The 27,188-nt window shown below is 32.9% G+C and overlaps 2 protein-coding genes and 1 pseudogene across 2 annotated transcripts; 1 reads left to right on the top strand and 2 right to left on the bottom strand.

The window, feature by feature from the left end:
• The first annotated feature begins 8,369 nt into the window (after window positions 1–8,369).
• Window positions 8,370–10,569, top strand: LOC120219532 (1,4-dihydroxy-2-naphthoyl-CoA thioesterase 1-like). The gene is made up of 3 exons (XM_039216355.1): window positions 8,370–8,536; window positions 8,631–8,822; window positions 10,390–10,569. Exons 1-3 carry the CDS (start codon window positions 8,396–8,398, stop codon window positions 10,552–10,554), a joined length of 498 nt encoding a protein of 165 aa, XP_039072286.1. The 5' UTR covers window positions 8,370–8,395; the 3' UTR covers window positions 10,555–10,569.
• Window positions 10,570–12,170: 1,601 nt separating this feature from the next.
• On the bottom strand, window positions 12,171–15,824 carry LOC120219524 (protein CHUP1, chloroplastic-like). The gene is made up of 9 exons (XM_039216342.1): window positions 15,292–15,824; window positions 14,445–14,861; window positions 14,240–14,371; window positions 13,777–13,958; window positions 13,561–13,672; window positions 13,333–13,476; window positions 13,100–13,234; window positions 12,617–12,637; window positions 12,171–12,242 (listed from the first exon to the last, which is right to left on the bottom strand). The coding sequence occupies exons 1-7, from the start codon at window positions 15,658–15,660 to the stop codon at window positions 13,121–13,123; spliced, it is 1,470 nt and encodes a 489-aa protein (XP_039072273.1). The 5' UTR covers window positions 15,661–15,824; the 3' UTR covers window positions 12,171–12,242; window positions 12,617–12,637; window positions 13,100–13,120.
• A 5,019-nt stretch (window positions 15,825–20,843) lies between these two features.
• LOC120115020 lies at window positions 20,844–26,845 on the bottom strand (annotated as a pseudogene).
• Window positions 26,846–27,188: the final 343 nt, after the last annotated feature.

The following is a 27,188-nucleotide window of genomic DNA, read 5'->3' as shown; positions in this document are numbered from 1 at the left end:
TCTTCAATTGTCTTTCAAGAATCACCAAACTTTTATTTCATCCTTACTTGACTGACTCCAAAACTTCCTTAATACATATAAATCTTTATTCATTTCTCTGACTACATCCACTTGACCAAGAAACATAACCTTAAATCTTCATCATAACTGATTAAACATACACTTTGCATAACTAAACAATTTCTCATATTACCTGACATGCCTTTCTTACTTCTGGTTAAACTTATAACCTATATCTCAACATAATCTTTATCACATCTAATTCTTTAAACTTCATCCTTTCATTTTCTTAATAACTCAAAATATTCTTATACGCCAATCATATCTTTCTTTCATGTTCACATACTATTTTCCTATCACTTAAACTTATCTCTGATTATCAGTCTTTATTATATCTTTATAATTTTACTAATCAACTTCACTTATACAAAACCTCATTCTTATCGTATCTTTCATGTATTTTCTTCCTTCAAATCTGATAATTCTAACATCCATGCCATTACAGCTAATTAATAACAACTTTTCAATCTAGGGCGTAAGCCCTGATCAAATTAATCTTACACATCATTTCAGTTAAAATCAACCCAGTATAATTCACTTATTGAACCCATACTCTCATTCATATACAGTATTATGCCTTGTCTCCTTTATTACCTTCATCGAACCATTCATATACATTCTTTGCAGTCGGAATTATTTCAACAATAGTTTACTCAACTAATCAAATAAACATTCAATCTCATACACCATTTCACTTCCATTATTCAAGCTTAACTTTCTAACTTCCTTTATTTATAAACTGATCATTGATGTACCCATACTTAAACTCTTCTTATCAATCCTTAGTTTTACTCAAACATTTGAATCCTCACTTCCTTCACTCTATCACTTTACTATAATCACAGTATACAACTGTATCCAGATTCACTTCATATTTGGTTATCATAACCTACCATATCTTGAAATCTTGTAATTTCAATACATTTCGTCCCATAATCTTGTTAGCCCACGCTAACTCTTTCCATCTTAAATACAAAAACAGTATCTACCTCACTTGATACATTTAAAATACTTCTTATCCTTCACATTATTTAATTTCTAGCAAAACACTTAATCCATTCCTTGATCTTTATCCATTTATCCTTTTATAATCCGCATTGTCTTATACATAACTAAACCATATCATGTTCTTCATAATCCCATGCTCTTTTATATCACATATATTTATCCATAACTATCACTCCTTATCACATTTTCATTACTTTGATAGTCAACTTTACTCGCACAAAACCTTATTCTTTACCATTCTTATACTTATGTTTTCTCCACTTGTTTTTAAAAAAAATCACCAGATTTCAATACTTTTTCTGCTTCGATTTACATAACTTCTAAAAGAGCTTTTAACCCAATTCACAAGGGTTGTCTTTAATCCTGACTTATCCTCAATTAACTCTTTGTTTAATCTTTCAAGATCAACCCTACTGTTGGAGTATGTCGAACTCTCATCTGATTTGATTCTCTGACGGAGAATACAACTAATTCATGTCTGGTTTAAAGTTGAACCAGAATCTATACCTTTCTTTGATGGTGCTAAAATTCTATGAAGCACTAATTCTCTTAATCATCTAAGATTTTATTTCTCCAAACTTTTCGTTCTGAGCTTTTTCTCTTTAAAGCTTTAACACAATTAAACATTTCTTAAAACGATAACAAATTTAAAACCAGTAACACTCTTTTAATTTAAGGCGCAAGTCCTAACAAAATATCACATGTATCATTTTTAGTCGGAATTAACTCAGCAGCAATTCTGCTTAGCTTAATAAACTTATAATCATACTCATACAAGGTGTAATTCCCTTGTTTCAAGCTCGTGTATTCCAGTTTCATCTGTTTTATAAACTGGTCATCAATGCACTTATTCTTGAACTCTTATACAATTCTAATCACATCATTTAATCTTTTAACGTTCTTATGGTGACAAATGTCCACCATACTCTAACTTACCAAAGTAGTAACAAAACTACTCAATTCAACATCTCCACTTTGAAGAAATGAAAACCTTCTATCATATCATTCAACCAAAGGTCTATAACAATAGAACCTTCCTCAAATCCACCCTTGAACTTGGGTGCTCGCAACTTTATCAACTAATTTGATACATTCATTCTATGAGTTAAAGAAGTATAAATTGAAAACACATCATAACATTCTTCAATCATGAAGAATAATTTTCCAAATTTTATACATGCATTTCCTGAGGTGTTCGCTCTTCTCCCTGCCTGGCCAGGGCAGGTAAATGCTATTACCTTCAGGTTTATTACCTTTCACTTCTTTCGAAGCTCTTATTATCATACTTCTATTATCACATAATAATCTATTTTTTTATTAGCAAGACAGCATACTCCTTACACTATCATATCAGAATTTTTCACTTTGAGTTGGCATGTACACTTTTTAAAACACTTCTGACTTCGATTTAAGCCTAGAATCGGCTAAACCGTAGCTCTGATACCATTAAATATAACACCCCCAACCCGTATCCGACCCGGATACGAGTCCAAAGTGTCACATTGACTTTTCAAACATTTATTCGTATAAAATAGTAAGTAATTTAAAACTTTTATAACATATAAATGACTCGTTTACATAAAAGATATTTTCATTATTACAAAACCAATCAGAGCATGTATCTTTCACTTATTATTTCCATATAACTATTCGAAACATTTATAAAACGGTTCATAGCTTAAACAATAGATTCTTTTGGAAAACATGCCAACTAGAACTTTATATACTAAAATACATATTATTCACATCTTTTCTGATATGAACTTTAGTAAGGAGAACTGACCTTTCCTGCTCCAAATTGCTCTTTCCTCTTCTCGAAACCTACGTGTAAATCACTTACACGCTAAGTCAAAGACTTAGTGAGGCATATAAACATATAAGGTAAACGGTAACTAATAATCATACCTAAACAATTCTTACTATCATTTCATACCACTCATACTTTTACATGTAACGAATATATGCATACGTATATGTCATTATCATTCATATATCTTATCTCATGTTCCTATAATCTCTTATGTCCATATCATATAACATATACCATAACCAATTGCACATACACATACCATGTCATGTAAACCATATATATATATTATCATAAAACACGTACACCCAATTAATTATATTATCATCTTCATTTCTTTCTTATTTTATCACTATCATTGATTCTTTTCATCATATAGTCTTATAAGTTACCATTTGTACAATCAATATCACACATGAAATTCCACAAGGGAACAAACATATTATCCTATCACTTTATTAATATTATCTATTTAATAGCCCATGATACTCATGTGAGAACTAAAGATATGTGAGTACATAGAGGTTGTGCACTAATGCTGTCACCACAGCTCATATAATTGCACCGAAGTGCCACATAGAGTTGCACCGGAGTGCCGCGTAGAATTGCACCGTAGTGCCATATAATAATGTCCATAAGGACCACATATTATTCCTTAAGAATCATATACATATACTAGGGATCAAGTATGTGTCTCACCAGACTTCACACATGTTCCAAAGAATACATATATGTCCTGAAGGACCACATATCATTCCTTAAGAATCATATACATATGCCAAGGATCAAGTATGTGTCTCACCAGACTTCACACATGTTCCAAAGAATACATATATGTCCCGAAGGACCACATAGACCCTCGACTCTTGGCATGCCAACTATACCCCTAGCTCTCATGACACATAACATGGGCATTATCTTTTATATCCTTTTACATATTCATGTAACCATATCATATATTAATATAAGCTCATGGTTTCATTCACATATACATGTAATCACGTAGTTTCTTTCATGTAATTCATGTCACTTTTCATATGAATTCATATTCATATGTCACATAGGATTCACCCTCATGTATCACATATACTTTCTCTTTCATATGGCTCATAACATTTCTCATGTGTTCATATGACATGTAACTCATTGTCATCTTATCATGTTATCACATAAACATATCATCTTACAATACATACAAAACATATCAATACCTATATTCACATATACCTATCACTTCATTATCCTTATTATTATTCTTATCATCACCATTAATCCCTTTTTCTTACCATATTCATATCAATAACACATATACCCATGCACACATATAAATCATAACAAATACATACTTCTATGAATTCATGTTTTTCACTATTAGAAATAGACTTATCACAAGTCTTATTTTCCCTTGAACCTCATATACTAGAGAATGTGCACTCACCTTAGCTTTGCTTTGATTCGATTATAATCCTTCAATTGATCCGGAACGGGATCACGTTCTATATCTACATCATCATACATAGATATATTAGTATTATAACTAATATACTCTAATGGTTCACTCTTTAGACCAAGAGAAAAGTCAATTTCATCTTTTAATGAAGGTATGCATTGATGCACTACTGATGCATCGGTGCATAAAATGTATTCGATGTTGTATTATTACTGGGATGCATCGATGCATGACTTATGCATCGATGCACTAATTGCATTCGATGTTTCCTTATTAATGGGATGCATCGATGCACTATTTATGCATCGATGCACAAATTGCATTCGATGTATTTATTTTAAAAGAGTGCATCGATGCACTACCAATGCATCGATACACCTTCAAACAATTTCTGGGTTTTAACATTGATGCATCGGTGCACTATGAATATGCATCGATGCACTCTGCCCAGAACCTCTTTTTGAACCCGAAAAATCCTTCTTTTTGGATTAAATCCTTCATATTTCAACCCTTTCATATTCCAAACTTTCATATACATAATTAAACTCATTAATATTCATTTATCTCATCTTTAACCTTAATATCCTCTCCTCTTTAGGAATTTCAAGAATCATACCCTATTTTCCACATGTTTCAAATCCAATTCTAACACTTAATACTTCTTAATTAAGCTGATGGCAAGTCAAATCCAACTTTAGAACTTCAAAAACCTTTCTATAACAAAAGTTCATTTATAAACCCTTAATAGAAATTCCTTTCTAATTCTATCTCTTTGGTGTTTTAAACTTATATAAGCTTTCCTTAAGCTTATATAACCCTCAAAGACTCCAATCCAACTTAAAACTTTCAAGAAATCAAAAGCTAAATCAAACTTACCTTTGCTCTTGGCTTCCACGTGAAGAAGAAGAAGAAAGGAGAAGAGAACTCTGGAGAATTCTCTCCCTTTCCACGTGTATATAATTCCATTTTTTTCCCTTAAATGATCAAATGACCATTTTACCCTTTATTTCTTTTAATAATTACTAATTAACCTTCATCATATATATCCAATAATCATTGAACTACTTCATTCTTCTACTTTAGTCATCAAATTCTGAAACTTTACAATTTGGTCACTAACCCATAATTTGGGATGTTACAAGTACACATACTTAAACCAATCTATATTCATTTATTTCATCTTAAACCTCAAAATCCTATCTTCCATATGTAATTCAATAATTACATCAATTCTGCAATATGTTTCAAATCCAATTCTATTACTCCAAATCTCTTAATTTAACTATTGACAAGTCAAATTCAACTTAAAGTTCAACTTATCAACTTTATTTCAAGATTTCATTCAAAAACTCAAAATCTTTAATCTCTCCTAATTCCATCATCCTTTGTTTTTAAGATGATTTAAGCTTTCCTTAAGCTTAGTTATCATCTAATAATGAAAACCCAACCTTAAAATCAACAATTCATTTATAATCAAAAAAACTTACCTTTGGCTCTTGGCTTCCACGTGAAGAAGAAGAAGAAAGGAGAAGAGAACTCTGGAGAATTCTCTCCCTTTCCACGTATATATATAATTCCATTTTTAATTCCTTAAATGATCAAATGACCATTTTACCCTTTATTTCCTTTAATAATTACTAAATAACCTTCATCATATATATCCAATAATCATTGAACTATTTCATTCTTCTACTTTAGTCATCAAATTCTGAAACTTTACAAATTGGTCACTAACCCATAATTTGGGATGTTACACCCTGGCTATATTATGTATCTAATGTACCAACTCCAAATATTAAAAATAAAAATCGAAAGTCCTTATTTCGAAATACTTTGATATATGAGACAAATACATTATTTCGATTTCTTTCTTGTTTTGTTATTGAATTAAGATTAAGTTGAGTGGTTTTACAAACGCATAAAAAACAAATTTTAAATAGGTAATGAAAAATAGAGGTCAGTTCCTTAGAGGCTCCATGTCATAGAAGCGGTCTAAATTGAAATAGCCATATTTTACATATGTTATCCGTTGGTTATACCTAATCAGCTAACATTTATTTGACCTAAAAAAAAATAATCCAGCGTGCTAGAGTGAAGTCCGGAAAAACAAAAAATTAATGTTCATGTTTTACGCGTGGATTTGTCGAATGATTTATTTATCTCTTGCTTTGACCTAACATTATATTATTATCTCGTTGGTTAAAGAAATTACTGTTATTTCTAGAGGTCACGAGTTCGAGCATCAGTTGCTGCAGCAGGGTCATTGAACGTTTATTATAATTGTAATCACCTTGGCTTAATAAAAAAAACATGATTTATTAAGGGTAAGTTACACGTTTGGCAGCATAACTATCACTTTTGTTTTATTTTGGTTATCCAATTATTTTCTCTTTTAAAATCATGTCTACGGTTATCTTTTGGTTTCATTCTGATTATCCACCATTACAATTAACAGTTAACAATAGGTAATGACGCAACGTTTATTTTATAATAAAATCAAAAGTTTAATATATATTTTGTAATTTTTAAAAATTAAAGGGTAAACTAAGCATTTAGTACCTAAATTGTAAATTTTGGTCTAGTTTAGTACCTAAACATTCATTTCCCCCCAAAAACTATACCTATCATTTAGTTTATATTTTAGTATCTCATCGTTAAACACTTAACACATTCAGTACTTAAACTATCAATTTTGGTCGTTTTATTTCCTAAATTTTTAAATTTTTCAAAATTTAACGTTAAATGTTGAACGTGGTACTAAAATGAAACAAAAATTAAATTTTTTTAAGGGTGAGGTACTAAAATGAAACAAAACTAAACTTTAGGTATGAGTTTGAAAAAATTGAAAGTTTAGGTACTAAAACAGACCAAAACTGATAGTTTAGATACTAAACACGTAATTTACCTAAAATTAAATTACTAAAAAATCATTTTATCATAATTTAATAACATTACTAATACTTTATCCTAAAATCTAACATGGATATAAATATTTCTTAAACGTATAAATTATTGTGTCTAAATTAACTATGAAATTTCAATTTCTAAATTAGAGATAATTACGTATAAATATATTTAAAGTCACAATTTTAGATGTTACAATAATAACATTATTTAATTAAATTAATATTTAATTACTAACTTTTTTAATGTATATAAAATAAATGATGAAATTTATTAATATATACATAAATAAAATTTTAAAATATAAAATTTGAAAATTTTCTATCAAAATCATTCGGGAATATGGAACCTAACCTAACTTTAAAATAAAACTGATTTTTCTTTTTTTAGAATTATTGTTAATAAATACTAAAAAAATACGAGAATAAAATTTTAGTTACAATTCAAGATTTAAACGATATATTGTCAATTAATTTAATATGAGATCATTTCCTAAAGAATATTTAATGAAAATTAATGGTTTGAAGTTCGTTTCGTAATAAAATTAAAAGTTTAATATATTATATATATATATATATATATTAAATTAAATAATAAACAAATAATAAATTATAATTTAGTGAGAGTTTGTATACTTGATCCAAAACTCTTGTACAGATATACGTATTCATTACACGTATAAATGATAATATTAAATTAATTATAAATGTTAAACTTTTAAATAAGAGATAACTTTCTATAAATATATTTAAAATCACTATTTTAGATTTATAATAAAAATAATATTTTTAATATTTGATAAATATTAAAAAAATATTAACATATATAAAATAAATGATAAAATTTATTAATATACAAAAAAATTAAAAAAATTAAAAGGTTATTTTTTTTCCTATCAAAATCCTTTGGGAATACGAAACTCAACTTCAAATTTTTAATGTTTTTCTTCTACTAATGTACAAAACTACCCTCGCTTTGTTTTGCTTTTTCCTCGTTGTGTGTGGCCGTTCCAAAAGGGTAAACATATAAATCCTGTCCGTGTCCGTTTCTCACGTCACTTTATCCTCTCATATGGAAAAAAGAGAAACAAAAGCAAAGGTCTAAGTGTGTTGACGACCAAAAATCATCCTCAAAAGCAGACCGTTGGTTTCTCGTTTACTCGCTGAATGGACGAATCGTTGTCTTCATCGTCTTCGGTCAAGACGGCCGCTCTGGATTCGGCGCTACATCTGTTTGGGTTTCAGATACAAGACTTGTCGCCGACCAAAGTCACCGGTCTCCTCCGTGTGACTCAAAAGTGCTGCCAGGTTCCAATTACGCGGTTTCTGTTTGTTTTCTATTTGTTTTTTTTTTGTTTTTGTTTTTGGATTAATAATCCTGTGAATTGTATTGGGAGAACAGCCGTTTAAGGTGTTGCACGGCGGAGTATCGGCTCTGATAGCGGAGTCGCTGGCTAGCATGGGAGCGCACATTGCCGGCGGTTTCAAAAGAGTGGCGGGGATCCACCTTAGCATCAACCACTTAAAGCGCGCTGAACTCGGTGACCTTATATTTGTCGAAGCCACCCCCGTTAATATCGGCAGGACTATTCAGGTAAGCATATTCTTACCGATTTAGATTTTATTTATTTTTAAATTACAATTATACTATAAATCACTATCCACGAAAAGATGATAACTGAATTCAATAAATTTTGATTCAATTTATTTTAAAAAGTGATTTTTTTTATAAAAAAAATTAAACTTAAGTCAAATTTAGATTTAAAATAAATATTTTTAATCAATCTAAAATATAATATAAATATATCGATAATTATTATGATATTTCTTTTATATTTGTTTTCAGTTAGTTCTTTGTTTTCTCAAGTAATATATATATATATATATATATATAGTCGTCAGATTGATCGAATACAAATTTTTATCTTAAAATTAGAGTTAAATTTTGGATTGAATAAAATTTTATTAAATTTGAATCATATCAGAAATAAATAAAAATATATTTATTAATTAAATTATATTAGTCAAAAATTTAATCTAATCTGACCATTAATGTCCCTATAGACCATATATCAAAAGTAAACAAATAAATATAAATTAAATCACGTTTAGTAAAATTTAGCGGACCTTAAAGTTTTGAGAATCTTTTTATTTGTTTATATCAATTCGTTTACCTACCGCTGTCCGCTATACATTTTATGGGTAAAATACAATTTTAGTATCTAAACTATAATCTTTATTTTATTTCAGTATCTAAATTTTCATTTGTTTTAAAACTATACCTAATGTTTACTTTGATTCAATTTAGTACCCACCGTTAAATTTAACGGTATTGAATTTTTTATAGGTTAACTACATTATTCATAATTCAATTATCTTCACACGGTTAATAAAGTCTAAAAATTTTCACTTTAACTACTCAACTTTTAAATTGCTCATGTTTTCATCACTTTATTCTATTTTATTAATAATTTTTATGATATATTTTTTATTTTATTAATATATAATTAAAAAATAAATTTAAAAGTTAGAATGATTAAACTAAGAATAATTTAAAGTTAAGTAATTAAATTAAAATTAATTAAACTTTAGTGACCAAAATACGAGTGAATAGATAATTGAGTGACAAATAATACAATTTAATCATAAAAATGTGACATGTACGACAGTTCTGTTAGGTTTTTAACTGCAAGGTATCGAAAATAAAAAAAATGTTAGGTATGATTTTAAAACAAAGATAAGTTTAAATATTAAAATAAAATAAAAATGATAGTTGAGGTATTAAATTTGTAGTCTACCCTTTTTTTTTAATTCGTACCTTTATATAAATAAATGTTAATGATTGAGGTACGCTTTGAGACTTCATATCATAATCCATAAGAGAATAAATAATTATGAAATATTGTATTCTTTTTATTGTGGTCCCGATTTATTTGTTAGTTACTGAAATGTTGTCGTTAAATTTTTTTGGTATAATAATAAAATGAGCCCCCAATATTTAGTAAAATATTATTTTGGCCCCTATTTTTAGAGATTTTAGCTATAACGTTTTATTTTAGGGTAAAGAGGCCCCTACATTTGACAGAACATTAATTTTAGGGTAAAATGATTAGTATTTGTAATCGAGGATAGATATCTTAATTTTTATTGGGATATGATAGGTATGGGAGGTGCGACTATTGAAAACCGGGGACTCGAATCAAAGTTTGGAGAGCAACAACAGATCGTTGGTATCGTCGTCGAGAGTTACACTTATGTGCAACATGCCGGTGCCGGAGCATGCAAAGGATGCTGGACAGAACCTCAAGAAGTATGCCAAGCTGTGAGTATTCTATATTCATGTGAAGGGGTCACTTGTCCATGTATTATATATATACCCCTTCCATTGGTTAAACAACAGCAGCTCTTAATCTATAAATGTAATATACCTACTATCTTGGAAAGTAAAATGAGTAATTAAATTAAAGGGCATCTCTGGAAGACATTGATGATGGGTGAACAAAATTTGATTTGATTTAGAAGAAGGGTTTATTTTTAAATTTTGAGTTATTTGGGAAATTTCGAGTTCAAATCGAGTTTGAATTTACGAAATTAAAATGAAATTAAAACGACGTTTAGTGCTACATAAACCAGATTAATGAAACTATTATTTTTTCACTCTAAATATATTGATAGCAACGTTGTAGGTTCGGTTTTAAATTACGATTGCAATCGTAATTTTGATTGTCTTATGTTTATAACGACTACAGATATAATAGATGTTGTTATAGTGATTGCGACTACTAAAATCATATAATATCAACATCAGATGACACCGTTACTGTTATATAACAAACACTATTATGACAGTTAACTGCTATTTAAATTCCTATAATGGAGAGATGTAACTAGTGTAGTGTGCGCAATGAAGGAAACCAGTATCCACATTATACTAAATTTATCAATTTATGATGGAAATTTTATGATATTATGAATAATGTCATAAAATATATTAAAAATGTGTCGACTTTTTTTTTTATTTTCGTCACATTTGGTGGTGTCGATTTTTTCCGTCACATTTGGTGATCAATTATATATCTTTTATGACAAATTTAAAAAAAAAAGTCACTAAGGTCCATTTGTTTTACTGAAAACATTTTCTAGTGTTTGAAAAATGGGTAAATCATTTCCACTACTTGATAAATTTCTTAGAGAACTTTTCTGAAAAATATTAAATATAATAAATAAGATTATTTATTATAAAGGTTAGAATCCACTTACACCCGGTATAAAATTAAGAGTTTTATATCTTTTTAGAATCGTTGGATGAGAGAAATCAAATGCTAGAATTAACTCGTTTTCCTCAGTGAATATCTTATCATTTTTTACTGTTAATCTCAACTTTTGATTTCCCTCCTCCAAATGTCTTAAAAAGGTGTAAAACTTAATATTATTATTTTTAAAATATTAGAATAATTTATTCATTATTATTATCAAATTATGATTTCTATAATTATATAAAAAAATATTAAGACTAATATACTCGATCGATATAAAAAATTATTTGTATTAATTATTTATTAAATTAAAAATATTGTACTATATTTTTAAAAATTATTAATAAATATATTTTTAAATATTTTTATTAACATATTACTAGACTATTATTATATTAATATGAAATATATAAATAATATTATTCATAGTAATATTATTTTCATGAAGTTAACAAATAATATAAATGTTATCAATAATATATTATATATTATGATAATAAAAATATTATATAATAAAATAATGTATATTATTATAATATTAAGAATATTATATTATATTATAAAAAATTAATAAATATATTTTAAATATTATAATAATTAACATTTTCATTAAAATGACATTAAAATATTATATTAATATTAAATACATACATACATGTATGTATACATATGTATATATATAGGTATGTGTATATATATATATGTGCGTATGTTTCCACAACTAGTACTACTCGTTCTGCAGAGGACAAAATGAAACAACAACAACAACAACAACAAAACCCAATTCTCATATGTATGGGGTAAGGGGGAGGTAGGGTAGTAGGCTACCCCCAACGCCAGGTTGAGAGTAACTTCCGTGGAAGACCTCCGGCAGTCAGAAAATTAAAAATTTAGATCAAATGCAATGCATGTATAAATAAATACATAAATACATAGCTAAACAGTATTCATATGCAGTCATTAAAATCATATGTGCGTCTGTAACGGGAATTAATCCCTGCATAATTATCCCTGCGAAAGAATCTCTGCATATAGACATAAGCATAAGATAAGATCCGGCTAAATTTAAAAGAGGAAACATGAAGAGAATGATACACAGAAGTAAACGTTAGCAAGCCCAGTTCTAATCCTTCATAAATACCAATAACAGAAACATATAAAAAGTATAAGTCATGGAAAATACTACAAAGACATTAAAAGAAGACAGAGGTGATACACCCTATAGATGTGACCCACACTACTCGACTACCCTAGTCTTTAGCCTCCATATTTTCCTATCAGAGGTCATGTCTTCGGTAAGGGCTAAATCCCTCAAATCAGATCTCAAGCAGTCTTCCCACTTTCGCCTTGGTCGTCCTTTCCTTCTGGCACCGTCGACTGTAATCGACTCTACCCTCCTTACCGCATCCGACGGTAGTCGCCTAAGGACATGCCCAAACCACCGTAGTCTTCCCTCCCTCAATTTTTCGGAAACAGACACCACCCCCAAGGACATCCTAATAGCAGAGTTTGTCGTCATATCCCTCAGAGTCTTACCACATGTCCATCGAAGCATTCTCATTTCTGCGGCCTCAATCCTCCTTACGTGATCCTTCTTGGTTGCCCAACATTCTGATCCATACAACAGCCATGCGACTCATGCCGATGATATTCCTGCCAACAATTCTTTCGATCCGACCAGGTGTCCCGGAATGCACTGCCTAATTTCTTCGAAAGCACACAACGTTTCCGAATCGAGATCTCCGGCAAACTGTTCGCAAACAGCAGGAGCTATATAAGGAACATTTTCATAGGCATAAGCAACAAAGCAAGCCACAAGTTTTAATAAACACAAGGAACTAAAAATACCTGGTGAGCCCTATTTGCAAAATGCATGCCTTGAAGCAGCAGTGCCTCTTGTTCAGATTCCTTGTCCAAACTGCGTGCCGTTTGAAGCTCGGTTCCGACTCTCCTTATGTACATCTTAACCAGCTTCATCGAAGCCTGCTTTATCTACAAAATTACAAGGCTTATTCGTGACATGGTGAAGGAGGAAGAGCAGTTCAATGTGAAGCCTGCTATGTATTGTAAGCTTACTTTATACACCATTCCCGAATCAAGCATCCAATCGACCGGAATCTTACACTCCTGGTAAGAACGCATCGCTGAATTTCTCAGCTTGATAAGCCTTTGTATGCTCTTTTCCGACCTAGCACGATTACATGGGTGGCCAAACCATTCAGTTTCCAGACTAAATCCCAAATAGTTGAGAACTCGGACTATAAACTAGAGTACAGTTCTTGCAAGCCTTACTTGTCTAGTAGCACAGCCATCCGCTTCAAGGCAATTCCACATGGAATGTTAGCGTCGTCCTTGTAGGAAGAAATCTCTGTTTCCAACAATTTTAGATCACGATATTCAATAGCAGCTTCTCGCATAACATCTGTTTTTCTCTCTGGCCACTTGAAATGCTTTAACACGGCACGCTCATCAGCCTATAGAAACAGGATACGAGCAAGGCAAATAACTCGAATGTCCATCACCTATATCCTACAACTGCTACCTTTGCTTGAACTTCTTAAAATCATGGAGAACTTGTTCATCATCGAAAAGAAATATCTCCTAATTCAACAAACTAGTTTCTGTTTGCAGATTCTTTGATGACAATCAACTAATGGTTGTTATGCAGACTTACATGCGACTCGAGAATGGTTAAGACTGGCTATGATTAAGATCAATATCAAAGCAAATAGCATAGGGAGCTTGGAGACTTTACCAAGGATGAAAGTTCTTTGTCGAGCCAATCAACGAATTTCACAACATCTTCTATATCTGTATAGGCTGCAGCCAACACTCTGCCGATGAGGCTGTTGATGAAGTCTCCTTTTGTTTCGACATCGACTTTTATCTAGCAAAAGGGTCATCAATTTTTAAAAAACCAACCAGTTCTATATCTCTAACTCAAAATAACATATGCTTACGGCTAGTAGGTGAGCTGATCGATTCTGAATTTCGCCAACTATGCTACTATGCACACTAACAATAGTCAGTTTTTTCGGATTCCAAGCCACTGCTGGGGGATCCATCTTCTTTTCTTTCCTTCTTAACAAGTCCACTATAAAAGACGGTGCCTTCGGAGCAGTGGCTCCTTTAGCAGGGAACCGAGCCGGTGCAGGCGGTGGCGGCAATGGTGGAGGTGGAGGCGGTGGCAGAGAGTGAATTATTGGTGCATTTGTCTGTGCTCCAGCATCATTTGGAGTCAAACAAGCACCTGCCTTTAAGGGCGCTTTACTTGTTCTTGTCTCCCTTACAACTTTCGGGTGGTCCAATTTGTTGGCAATGAGTTTCTGTATGTCCTTGAATTTGGGGCTCTGGTACTCACCGTTTGAATCCCTCTTCTTTCAATGAATGAAAAAAATAAAAACACAAAAACACTGAAATTTTTTGGTTAATAACTCAAAACAAGTTTGGAACTTGAAAGGAATTTGTTCCAAAATGTTGAGTCTTTATCATAATCATACTCATGGATTTAAACAGCGGCTGTCACCTAGCAGTAATGATATCGTCCAAAACCGTTATTGTATGACCACGATACCACACCCACTGTAATAGTGCTCGCAGTCCACTATGTTCACAATCGCGATAAATGTAATAAAAAGTAGATTACAACCACAATTTAAATTCCTACTCGCAATAACCGCAATCATAATAAACTCAAAACAATCGAAAACACGACCGCAATTTAAATCACTGGTCATATTTATCAAAAGAAGAAAAAAAGCAATCTTGGGTTCATAAGCAAATTACAGTACATATTAAGGATCTAACCTGCAGCTGCAGCTGGTCAGTGTGAGGGCTTGAAAGAGCAGCTATCTTGGCCTCAGCAACAGCAAGATCCTCATTGAGTTTTCTATTAAGAAACTCAAGCTCCATATTCAAACTCCTTGCCCCATCCAACTCGGCCCTCAATCCCATCATCTGAGCCTGCAAATCTCTGACCAAACCCTCACTGCCACTCAGCTTCTCCCTCAGTTCATGAACACCATTCTTCTTCTCCGGTGAGCCTGTGTTCTCTTTAACAACATTGGACCGCCTAGGCTTGTCATTCATCATCAAACTCTTCCTGCTGGTCTTGGTGCTGTCAGGGGGCACACTTTCGGGCCTTGCCGACTGGTCTTTAACTCCAAAGCTCGACATGGGAAAATGGGTGTAAATAAGCTTGCAATGTGGTGGTTTTAGTCTTGCTTTTGGGGCATCAAATTTCAACTTCAATGGCGTTTTTCTGCGTTTTGCTTGATTTTGAAGAAAACCAAGTGGCTGTGTAACTGGGAATGCAAGGAAGAATTGCAGACTGCTCGTACAAGTTTTGTAAAAGGGTAACAGATAAAGATATCATTATCTCTTGTGTCAACATCTCATCATTTGACTGCCCACCCGGCTGATTTTAATTGCAGCCGAGAAAAGAACAAACTTTTCACTTGGTTTTCTTTTCATCATATCCTGCCTGTGTGTCCACCATATTTTGACAGGTGTGGGATAAGAAACCGTCGTGGCTGGCCAGGTGGAGGAGCTTTCCGATCAACCCACCAAAACTATCAATTTTTTTATTAATTTATTAATTCGAATTAAAAATTAAACTTGTAATACATTCAGAGTAAATATAAGATAATGGCTTTTGACATCATCAAGCACCCAACAGATAAATTAATTAACAACCGGAATCCATATGCACCACAAATAATCCATCATGCCATCATTTCCATTAATGTGAAATCCATTTTCAAGTGTATGCAGACATCTCATTACTGATAATAACAAAATGACATGCACCCGGTACAGATTTCACTGGCACATACCTCTTCTAGCAGGTAATTCTTTAATTATTTCATTTAACGAGGGAAGGAGAATGGAAACTGGGAAGGCTGGACAGTGACTAAACTACAATCTGATGGTGATGGTATAATATGGCATTTCGTGGATGTATGTATGTATGTATGCATGCTTAGTTCCTAATCATACTCAAATGTAGATTTGGGTTCAAGTTGTCTCATCACAATCAATCAACCAATGTAAACGATTGGTTCGAAGTCACGTTAGTGCAAAACCTCTGCACTAGCCCTCTTCTAGGGGTCGGTTGGTGCAACATCCCTTTAAGTTTTGATGTCTTTTGTCTTTGCTTAATATAAAAATAAATACTTAAATTATATCTTTATAAAGAATGATTAATAATAGGATTAGAAAGAGTGATTTCAGGGTTTTATTTATTTTTATAATTTTAGAAAAAATTTAAGTTTTTAATTAATAATATTCTAAAGTTTTTCTTTTAAAAATAAAAGTTATAAATTATAAATATCACAAGTGTCATCTAACAGTTTTTTAAAGTCGTTATGATGTGTACACTTAAAATTGTAACGAATAAAACATTAGACACTTATTTTATGCGAAAAATTATTTAGACGCACAAAGTTAACTTGAAGTATAGTTTGGGCACTTTTTTTCATTAAGCCTTTTGTTTAGCGTTACTTACCTATGCACACAGTGATCGTTCAATCTAGTCGAGTCGAATTAAGTTAAAAACTTTTAATTTATTCGAATTAATAATTTTATTTTATAATCCAAACTTTATTTAAAATTTTAATGACATGTCTATGATAACTAAATTCTTGTCCGAGGGGTAGCTGTGTGAAGTATGTCACTGTTTACATAAACAACAGAATAATTCAATTACATCGCATTTACTGTTTAAATATATTTTCACGAGGAAAAGTTCAAAGGGTGAATTTAATTGATGGAAAAATAGTGAATTTAATTGATGGATTTAATATTTATATTAAATTCATATTTCTTTTTACTATTGTAAATTAAAAAATAATTTTAATATGAATATTGGTAGGATAATTACTCTTTTGATATGTCAATTTAAAAAGGTATTTATTATCTTTTTAACTTTAAATATTAAAGATAATTTTATACTTTTGTATATTTTAAATTTGAATGGTAAAAGGAGTTTATCTTTTGAATATTTCAAATTAAAAGATATTATTATTTGTTTACATCTGAATATTAAAAGATATCTAGTTAGGTTAAATCTATGAGATGACTATCCAGCTCAGTTAGTAGAGCACAAGGTTCTTAACCTTGAGGTTGTGGGATCGAGTCCCACGGAAGGCAGTTCATAATTCGAAGGTCTTCTACGGAAGCTGCTCTCAACCTGGTATTGAGGGCAGCCTACTATCTTACCTCCCCCTTACCCCATTACATATGGGAACAAGGGACAACCATTTAGTTAGGTTAAATCTCTCTTGAAAATCCCCTATAAATAATAAGTTAATCTGGTAGGTTAAACACAAGGTTCATAAGTTTTCATATATCAAAATTCAAGAACTTTAACTTTCTTGAAAAAATATTTTCTCTTCCATTAGTTTTCCGGTGATAGTCGAAGGCAAGTATAATTTATAATCTCTACTGTTGTGCTACTATACATGATCATTTAGTTGTTGTATCCTAGGAGACTACGAAACTGTGTAGCAACAGACCTCAACTCTATGGTTAAAAGCTTTGTGGATCTAAAAACACTTGGGGTTTGTCAATGTCATGAAATGATCTAAAAACACTTAGGGTTTGCCAATGGAAATGGTAGAGATAATAGACTGAACATAGATAATTCTTATTTAAAAAATAAAACCAATGTATTCTATTGACTCATCATCCAACCTTTTCTTTATAAGATAATACATGTGTCACGGGTAATTGAAGCGTACCATCATATCTGAGACAATGTGACGAAAATTCATGTGAATAATCGGTAGTCAAAATGAAGTTTAATATTTCACATAAAGAATATTTCCGAAAATTCAAATACATAATACTTCAAAACTCGATTAAATAATTTTAAAATATAATAAAAGTTTAGCAATAATCATACTATGTTGAATTAAAACATCGCCAGTCGATCCTTTAAGTATTAGAACGGTCTTAATGGTCAAGAGAATCTGAAAGGAAGGAAAACTAAGAAGGTGAGCTACAGAACACAGTGTGGCCTCTAGGTGCGAGTCAAAACACACACGATATAATGTACAATTAATTCACGATATATGATAATTTAGACATGACATTTTCATACAACAAATATAATATGAATTCGTGTTCAGTGGGAAAATATGGAGTCTAGTCTCCTCAATCCAAACAACCAAAGCTTGGGCCATAGCTCTCTAAGATCGTCCCCCAGAGGTCCTCCACAACCAAGGATAAAATGAAGAACATAAAATGAAAATGCTCGTCCTAGAGCTCAACACTTACGGTGCCGTTAACACCTCATCAAAAGCAGCCTCCAGTGGTGGAGTCCGAGATAAGAACGGAACCTGGATTCGAGGATATTCTAGGAACATCGGCTGTTGTTCTGCCGCCTAAGCCGAGCTCTGGGCAATCTTCGATGGTCTGCAAGTTGCCATGTCCTGTGAGGCCTACAAACTGGAGATCGAAACTGACAATTTGGAAATCATGCAATCTCTTACGAGGCCATCGCTGCTTCATGCATCTGCTCTTCTCAGACGAATCCGGTGGCTCCTTAACAAGAATTGGCACACTACAATCTCGTACATCCCCAGAGGCGCCAGCTGGCGGATAGGATGGCTCAAATCTACCATGAAAATAGGTGCTTGACTGTTTACCTAGAACCAACCACCTCAAGCACAGAGCATTTACTCGTTAGATATGCCTCCCTCGCGGAGAAGGAACCCACACTGACTGATTCAGAATGCATTTTGTAACCAAAAAAAAATGTAAACCACTGTCCCATACCCGTCATATGGTTACTTAGTGATTAGACATTACCATTTTATGAGGAAGCACCAACCTATAATTTGGTAATTGAGCCCATCTGATAAGGATGTACCAGTCTGTAATTCGGTGATTTGACTTTACCATCCGATTAGGATAGTCCAGTCCATCATTCAGTTACTCTTCCACTTCACAAATTCAACTCAATATAACATAAATGAGGAGTGCCATTACAGTAAAGATCGGTCAATCTTGCCAAAATCATATTATAATTACGGTACACGATAAATGAATAGATCGGTGAACATAAACTTCAATTGTACATGTAACATATATAATTGCAGTCTCATGCTTAAACAATAAAAAAATCAATAAATACCATAACTAAGACAATATACTATATAATCGATACTCAAGCATGCAACATATATAAACACACTCAACATAAACACATGTAGCGATAGGCGAGGGACACACCTTTAGACATACTATCGTGCTCTAATTAACGGTTGGCACACATCCCTTAATCGACAGTGTACTAGGTCCTATAACTTTAGATTACGTAAATCTAGTTAAATGAACATCAACAATCAACAAAAGTTAACAGTCAACATGCCAGATTAGGTCAAAGATCAATAGTTGAATTCAATCTAATTTGGCTTCGATCAACTCGTTTAGTTCAACTCAATCGATTTGAGCGATTCGACAGATTTCCATAATGTCAAGATTTTGGTTGATAATGCTATGTACCCGATCTTTTTCTCCCAAAAGTCGAACGATTAATGTTCTTCTCATGTTTCTGTCTGTTGTGTCATGTATCCTATTGGAAAACCTAATTCTTGGGAAGGGACCATTACTTTCCAAACTCACATCACCTTCTTGCAAGGTAATGTTTTCCTCAACAAAGGTATTTTCTAGTTTCTTGGTTTGCTTATCTTGACTTGCAACCATTGTCGCATAGTACAGACTCTTTTCAGTTCTCCTCTGACCTCAGAGTAACAAAGGGCTACCTTTGTTGACTATTTTAATCAAACTTTTTAACTTTGACTCATTATTATTTAAAGTTTATTATTGATAAAAATATATTTTAAAGATCTTAAATCAAGTAGTTTTTAAATACCTATTTTATAAAATTTACTTTTTTAATATATTTAAAATAATTATTGTCAAAATTTAAAAAATTTTACTATTAAAAGTCAATAATGGACACATTTAGTTGAACGAAGAGAGTATTTTTACATAAAATTTAAGAGCTACGATATATTTTTTATTCTTTTAATCAGAATCAAATGTGTTTTTTTATTGATTATCGACTTTTTAAAATAGAATTATTATTTTAGGATAAATAAGATAACGTTTAAAAACTAAGGGACATAATTGTAAGAAGAAGAAAGAAAGACAAGTCGGGTTAAGTTGTGCTTTAAGCCACTTTGTTTTCCATAATTTTATCCCTTCGACGGCTTCTATTGGCCCAGTATGAATGGAACAGTCTAAGCTTCTTGCTCAACTCATACATTTTATATTTACTACAAGTATATTAGTACATGATTGTGATTATTTAGTTATTCTAAAGTACACTTATCTTCGAAAACATAGTCGTCGTCACCTTCCGAGACGACGACTCCAAATTTCACTCGGAGTTTGTCAAAATCCCATCCTGTTCTGGACAGTAATGCAAGTATGAATCATGAGCAAGTGTCTGCGATCACAAAACGCAAATAACACCATGTCAGTTCAGACGAAATCCATTCCCCATATTATATTTACCTGCTCATTCAACACTTTGCAGTACCTGCTCTTGTGACCGGAAATACATGAACGGTGTATAAATCAGAAAATTTGATACTCTCGATGTGTATATATCAGCATACCTGCAATTACAAATTCATTACGACCAACCAACCAATCACTTTTCAACGTTCTGTTTCAGAAAAATCTGTGGCCACGACCACTTACTTCTCTATTTGCCGCATCAAGTGGCTTTTGTCCGACAGACCCGCACGCGAAAGAAAGCCCCACCTAAACCAAGACATTTTACACTATATCAATTGCATGTTTCTATGGCGTCGAATGTCGATGCAGACCCCACAATGAGAGAATATATAAACTGATCACAATCTTTTAACCGGTCGGCTTCTCAAATATGAGTATTCGTATATTCAACATTACCTCAATTTGGAATGTTCGAATAAGCTGAATATAATAATCTCAAAAGATGTAAGTTCTGTGTCCTCGTTTTACCTTTTATTAAACAACTCTCCATCTGCTTCTAGCAATGGAGCAATCTTCTCATCAAGTCTTTGCATGACAATAAGAAGCTTCTGCATGCTCTCTGTCAGTTTGCGGTCATCCATGTTAGTTGCAGCAAGTGTCTAAAACCATGGAGAAGGGAACAAGAATTTTGTTATTTCACCAACAGAATAAACGCCTTTTCTGTGAATATATGCTTTTTACGATCCAACAGTTTAGTTGAGCATAAGCCAAATAAATAAATAAAAGAAATTTATATTGCAAGAAACCAGAGACTGTGAATGCTGATGTCCCTTGGGGAGATTATCAAAAAAAGGCATAAATTCGTATGATTTGCAAAATTTTAAAACGTCACTTTATAGCGACGAGGCTGCAGTATGAAGAACGAAAAGGTGTTATTATAATTAAATGTTTCATTCAGTAAATTATACTAAACAGTGACCACATAGTAGCATGTAGAAGAAGCATGGATCTAAAATCCAAGGGATTTCCAGGGGTATCGTGTAATAGGATAACGTCACCTGAGCCGGACGACCTTTGGATCGACGTTGCAGAGCCAGCCGTAGTTGGTTAAAGAGATCTCCTAAAACCTCCTTTTGATTTATAAGCTCTATCACAGTTCCACGATGACTCCGGCTTTGTATTAAAGCATTATACTGTGAAACAACACAAAATAAAGACTCTTATCGGCACTCAGCAGTTGAGGATTTAAAAGAACGCATTACCACTTAGTTTATTCGTAGTCAAAATTTACTGATCTCAAAATGAATCTTATTTTCAACAATGGTTCAGTAATTACTACTACTTCAAGTTCAATGGTAAACCTTTTACTTCACTGTATAGTTCTGATTAAATTCATCCTCAATGATTACTTAGCAAATCATAAGAAAAATATTGGCACAAGATAGAAAGCGTATTAAAGGAACATCTTCATACCTCTTCCTCCAATTCTCGACAGACCAATGCTGTTCGCCATCGCAAATGGACTTTGGATTGACTTACATCAGTGTAAATATGATCGCCGACATAAAGAATCTCATCTCCATGGATATTTAGGGAATTCTCAACCATCAGAGCACTTCCTCCAGAGTACAAACCTCCTGCAGAAGAAACAAAAAGATGAATAAATAAGAATGCCAAATCATGGGCAAACTATGATTTCTTTTTTGGCACACACTGCAAAACAGGGGGAGGGGAACATAACATATTATATGATTAAATCACTGGTTCAGGGTGCCAAAAGTGCACTCAAATCTAAAGCTAAAAAGTTAATATGTCATGGGGTAATTTCTCAGCATCCTCGAGTTCTGACTGGGAAGATATTTAGCACAATATGAAGAATTATTTGGTTAAAGTTTTAGCTATGGAAAAAGGCGTAGCTATTACACAGCTTTCAAATACACAATCATATACCCACTCCATAGTTTTATCTTTCTCAACCCCAAAATATCACCCATATGATGGATCAAGACAACCAAGAAACAGGATCAAAACAGCTAACTAAATGGTTTCTCTTTCACTCTCAGTTTTAATGTTCCATACTTCCATCGTAAGGAATAAATAAGATCAAAACATAAGGTGCAGATAGGTCACCTGTACAAGCCTTGAAGCATGGACGCATTAAACCCTCACCGGTCACTACCTCATATAATGGGTGTGACATTTGAAAGAACTCTGGTTTCCTTGCTGAGACTATCACCTATACACAACAGCAAGTAAACACAAGTGTATCAATATGTCTAAACGCCATCAAATCAAACATTAACATTTCCTTCTTTAAAGCACTTTCGTACCTACAAGAAAACCAACCGCAAAATGTTGTGCAAGGAGAAGATTATACCAATGCTATTGTTTTCTCATATTACATCTCCAGGTCATGAGATCACATATTATCCGTTTTCTTAATATAATTTGAAGAAACAAATTTAAAAAGAAAACAGTTTTTTGCTAAAAATGACAAAAAAAAAAGAAAGCCAACTGGACCTGGATCACTGGTAAGACAGAGGCCTAACCATTAGGTCCAAGTTAAAGTCATCCTAGAATGTATTTTCTGAAATCTTGTTTTGGATTTGTCAATATATATGTTGCTTTGTTTCATTAACTGGTTAAGTGGTTTTCTTCTCATGAAGAACTGGCTTGTTTGATAATATTCTCGATGTCTATTTCTAAACTCATAGACGGAAGGGGGAAATACAGAGGTTGTAGCAACACTTACCATGTCAAAAAGATCTCGCCAACCCATGTCATTGGGCAAGAATCTGTTAAAAGAATGCTGCATCATTTTGTCTGTGTACTGGTAATCTGAGTTTGTAATAAGCAGCAACTTCTTACCAGCCTGATGCATTAAATGTACACATTAATAACAAATACAATAAATTAACATGTTGAACCAGATGATAAAGTCAAACTTTAAAAGAAATACCTCTTTTTGATCCAAAAGCGCTAAAGGTAGCTCTGGATCAGGCTCCACAAATAATTCAGGTTTGGACATTATCTCACTCTGCATAATGTGACCCATCAGCATGAACTCGTGGATCACAACACTTAACGGTCAAACTTTCCTGGTTATATTTACCTTAAGTTGACCTTCCACATGTGCCCTGAATAAAGCCTTTCCAACAGCCTTAAAACCGAGCAAAAAGTCACAAAATAAGCACATATTCATCTGAGAGCCATACTAAATACTACATATGCAGCTAGTATACCTTGTAAAGTCCTTTATAATCCAGTGGACCAAGATCTGCAGGAATTGTTCCATCATCCAATCTGTCCACCATCTAAAACCATATAACAAAGAAATTATCTCTACAATGGATTGAAAGACTATGAAATAAGGCTCAAAATATTTACACTATAACTGTCTAGTTGTGTTAATTCTTAGCAACAATGCAATTCAGACCGAAGGGATACTAATGTGGCAATTGAAGATTTTTGTATCTGCAGATTATGAGATCTTACAAGAACCACGCAAGTGCCAATGTAGACACATAGGACACAAACTTATTAAGTACAACAGGAACATGAAGAAAGTCATAAAATTGCAGCAGGTATGTCATAAATCATAATTGCTAATTACATCAAGAAGGAAAGGAACTCAGTTGTTAAAATTTCACTATGAACTGCAGGTGACCTAAAAAAAATTTCTAAGGAAAACTAGAGAGTTGTTTGTAGCTTAAACGGGAGGAAAGTACCTGCATGAATGCAACAGCTTCTGAAACAGAAAATAGCGTATTAAGGAACTCCCATTGACTCTCCTTCCGCAGGTCCACCAGTTCTCTCCCATAAATCTCGCTTCGAAGCATAGAAAGTTAAGCGCCATTATAGAAAATATGCCACAAATAATGCAAGGGAACATGAAATACTGTGAAGACACGACTAAGAAATCAAAAGGATTTGACAATAGAGCCATCCATTAGAGCAGAAAATGTAATGCGCACACAGGTTAGTATATGAAAGCACAGTAGTGATATCAAGGCAAATTAACTTAGTACCATTCATCTAGATCACATGTTCCCTAAAAGACGGTTTGTACACTTCAAATTGTAGCCACTCATTATGGATCGCACATAATAGTTACCAATAACTAAAGTTACACGTCTCAAATTCATACCTAACGGCTTGAGTAGATAGCATTTTTGTGCCATGCATGGCCCTTTTCACATAGCCAAACCGGTCGGCCTTAACCAAATTGCCTTTGTGTTTGTCAATAACAATACCCCTAATTACCTACAGAAAATCAAGGGAGGAAAAGCATGTTCAGGGCCATGAAATTATGAGAAAGCAATACCATATGAAGTCATGAGCATGTTGAGTCAGAAATGAAGACATTACCAAATCAGGGTCAAAAGCAAGGGGAAACCCATATTCTTTAAATTCTCCATGCAGTAATCATAAGCCCGTCCTTCCCAAGCCTGCAAAGGAATCAATTCACATCATAAAATCTAAAGTAACCACAAAGAGAAATGAATCCATTTATGTTGATGAAAGCAACGATTGAATCTAGAGTGATTTCCAATCATACAAAATGTCAACGGACATTCACCTTCACATTATAGTGTATCAAAGTGTAGTCCATGTCATATCCAATTGCGCTTATCGACCTAAGATTCAGAGTCCGGCTACAAAATATACCACGAGGAGAAAGCCTTGCCGCAGAAGGACTCTGCAGATAAAAGAAATGACACTGGTGATATTGAGAAAAAAGAAACAGCAAACCGGCTTATGCAACAAATTCAACCAATTTCTACCAGCTAAGACAAAAATGGTGCCACGTGCAATGCAATGATCGAAAGTAAAAATACTAGATACTCTATGACAAGGAATAATTAAGATGATATGAGGCATAAGAAACCAAGAGATCAATAAGATGTTAAGTGAAAAGAGAAGGAAGGGTTTACAGCACCAAGATACCCAAGTCTCTGAGTAAACCCCCAGCCTCCTCTTCCTCCAACCTAGCTATCTGTTCAATCGGACCTTCTAAACTGGATTGGCCATCAAGCCCTACATTGGTAAAAAAAAAAAGCAAAACCCAGAAAGATACAATATAAATTATGATTTGCTGGTAGAATAACTGCAAAATTGAGAAGTTAGCATTGAGTGGAAAATATTAAATAAAATAGCCAAACAGAACGATAATCGAGTCGTGGTAATCCACTGTCTTAGAAGCGAATTCGTCCCTATGTCCCTATGTTTGTGATCGCTAGAATGGACTAACAGCCCCTGAGGTTGGCATAACTCTCCAAATTCCGTACACTCGAAAATAGAGTGAACTTTGATGATACTAACTTCTCTCAAAACTCGGAAAAGTCATGAAAGCACTAAGAAGAAGAATAGTGTTTCAAAGCAAATAATTGCTTAAGATATCTCAAATGAGAATATTTGTCCACTATTTATAAGCTAAATAAGGAGAGCAAAAACGACATTCCATTAAACATTATTAAAATGCTATTTAAACAAAAATTAAACAGCATTAAAAATGCTTTAATTCTGAGTATTAACAACATGATCATCACCATTTTGGAAGATACCATTCAATATACAGACACGATACATTTAAACAAACCAAAAATCGAGGTAAAAAAGCGCAAAAAACAATACCGAAAGTCTCGAGATGCTGCAGATTGAGGTTTAGATCGCCTTTGGTGCTTTGTCCCAGATAATCAACGTCACATGTGCTGGAAGAAGTGAGGGAGAAAATATCCTCCCCTAAACTGGTGCTACTGCTATTGCTAGAGCAACACTTGAACACCATTCTCGGAGCTCTCATCACTATTCTTCTAGGAGAAAAAATGGGTCTGGGGAATGGGTTTTGGAGAAAGTGAAGATTGGTAGCAGCCATTGCTAGAAACTGCAAATCCGGACGGTTAAATTAGGTAATCTATCGGACTCAAAACCCAGAACCGAAGAGACCCAGAACTTACAGACAATTATTAAAAATGTTTTCTTGGCTAGCTATTCCCCCGTTCCCAACAGGCACAACGGATTATCAATCTTTGGTCAAGCTCAAGCCATCCTTTTCGTTCCGTATATAAAAATAACAGGAACATTTTAGGGTTTCTTGATTGCTTTCCTTTTATGTACCTAATCTTTCGTTAACTGTATTAACGTTGGGCAGATATGACGAGGGTAAGAGGAGGTAGGGTAGTAGGTTCTCCCCAAACGTCAGGTTGAGATCAGTTTTCGTAGAAGACTTTCGA

Source organism: Hibiscus syriacus, unplaced genomic scaffold, assembly GCF_006381635.1.
Source record: "Hibiscus syriacus cultivar Baekdansim isolate YM2019G1 unplaced genomic scaffold, ASM638163v2 tig00000778_pilon, whole genome shotgun sequence".
NCBI lineage: Eukaryota > Viridiplantae > Streptophyta > Magnoliopsida > Malvales > Malvaceae > Hibiscus > Hibiscus syriacus.
The sequence above is the reverse complement of the archived record's forward strand: the minus strand, read 5'-3'. Positions and strand labels throughout refer to the sequence as shown.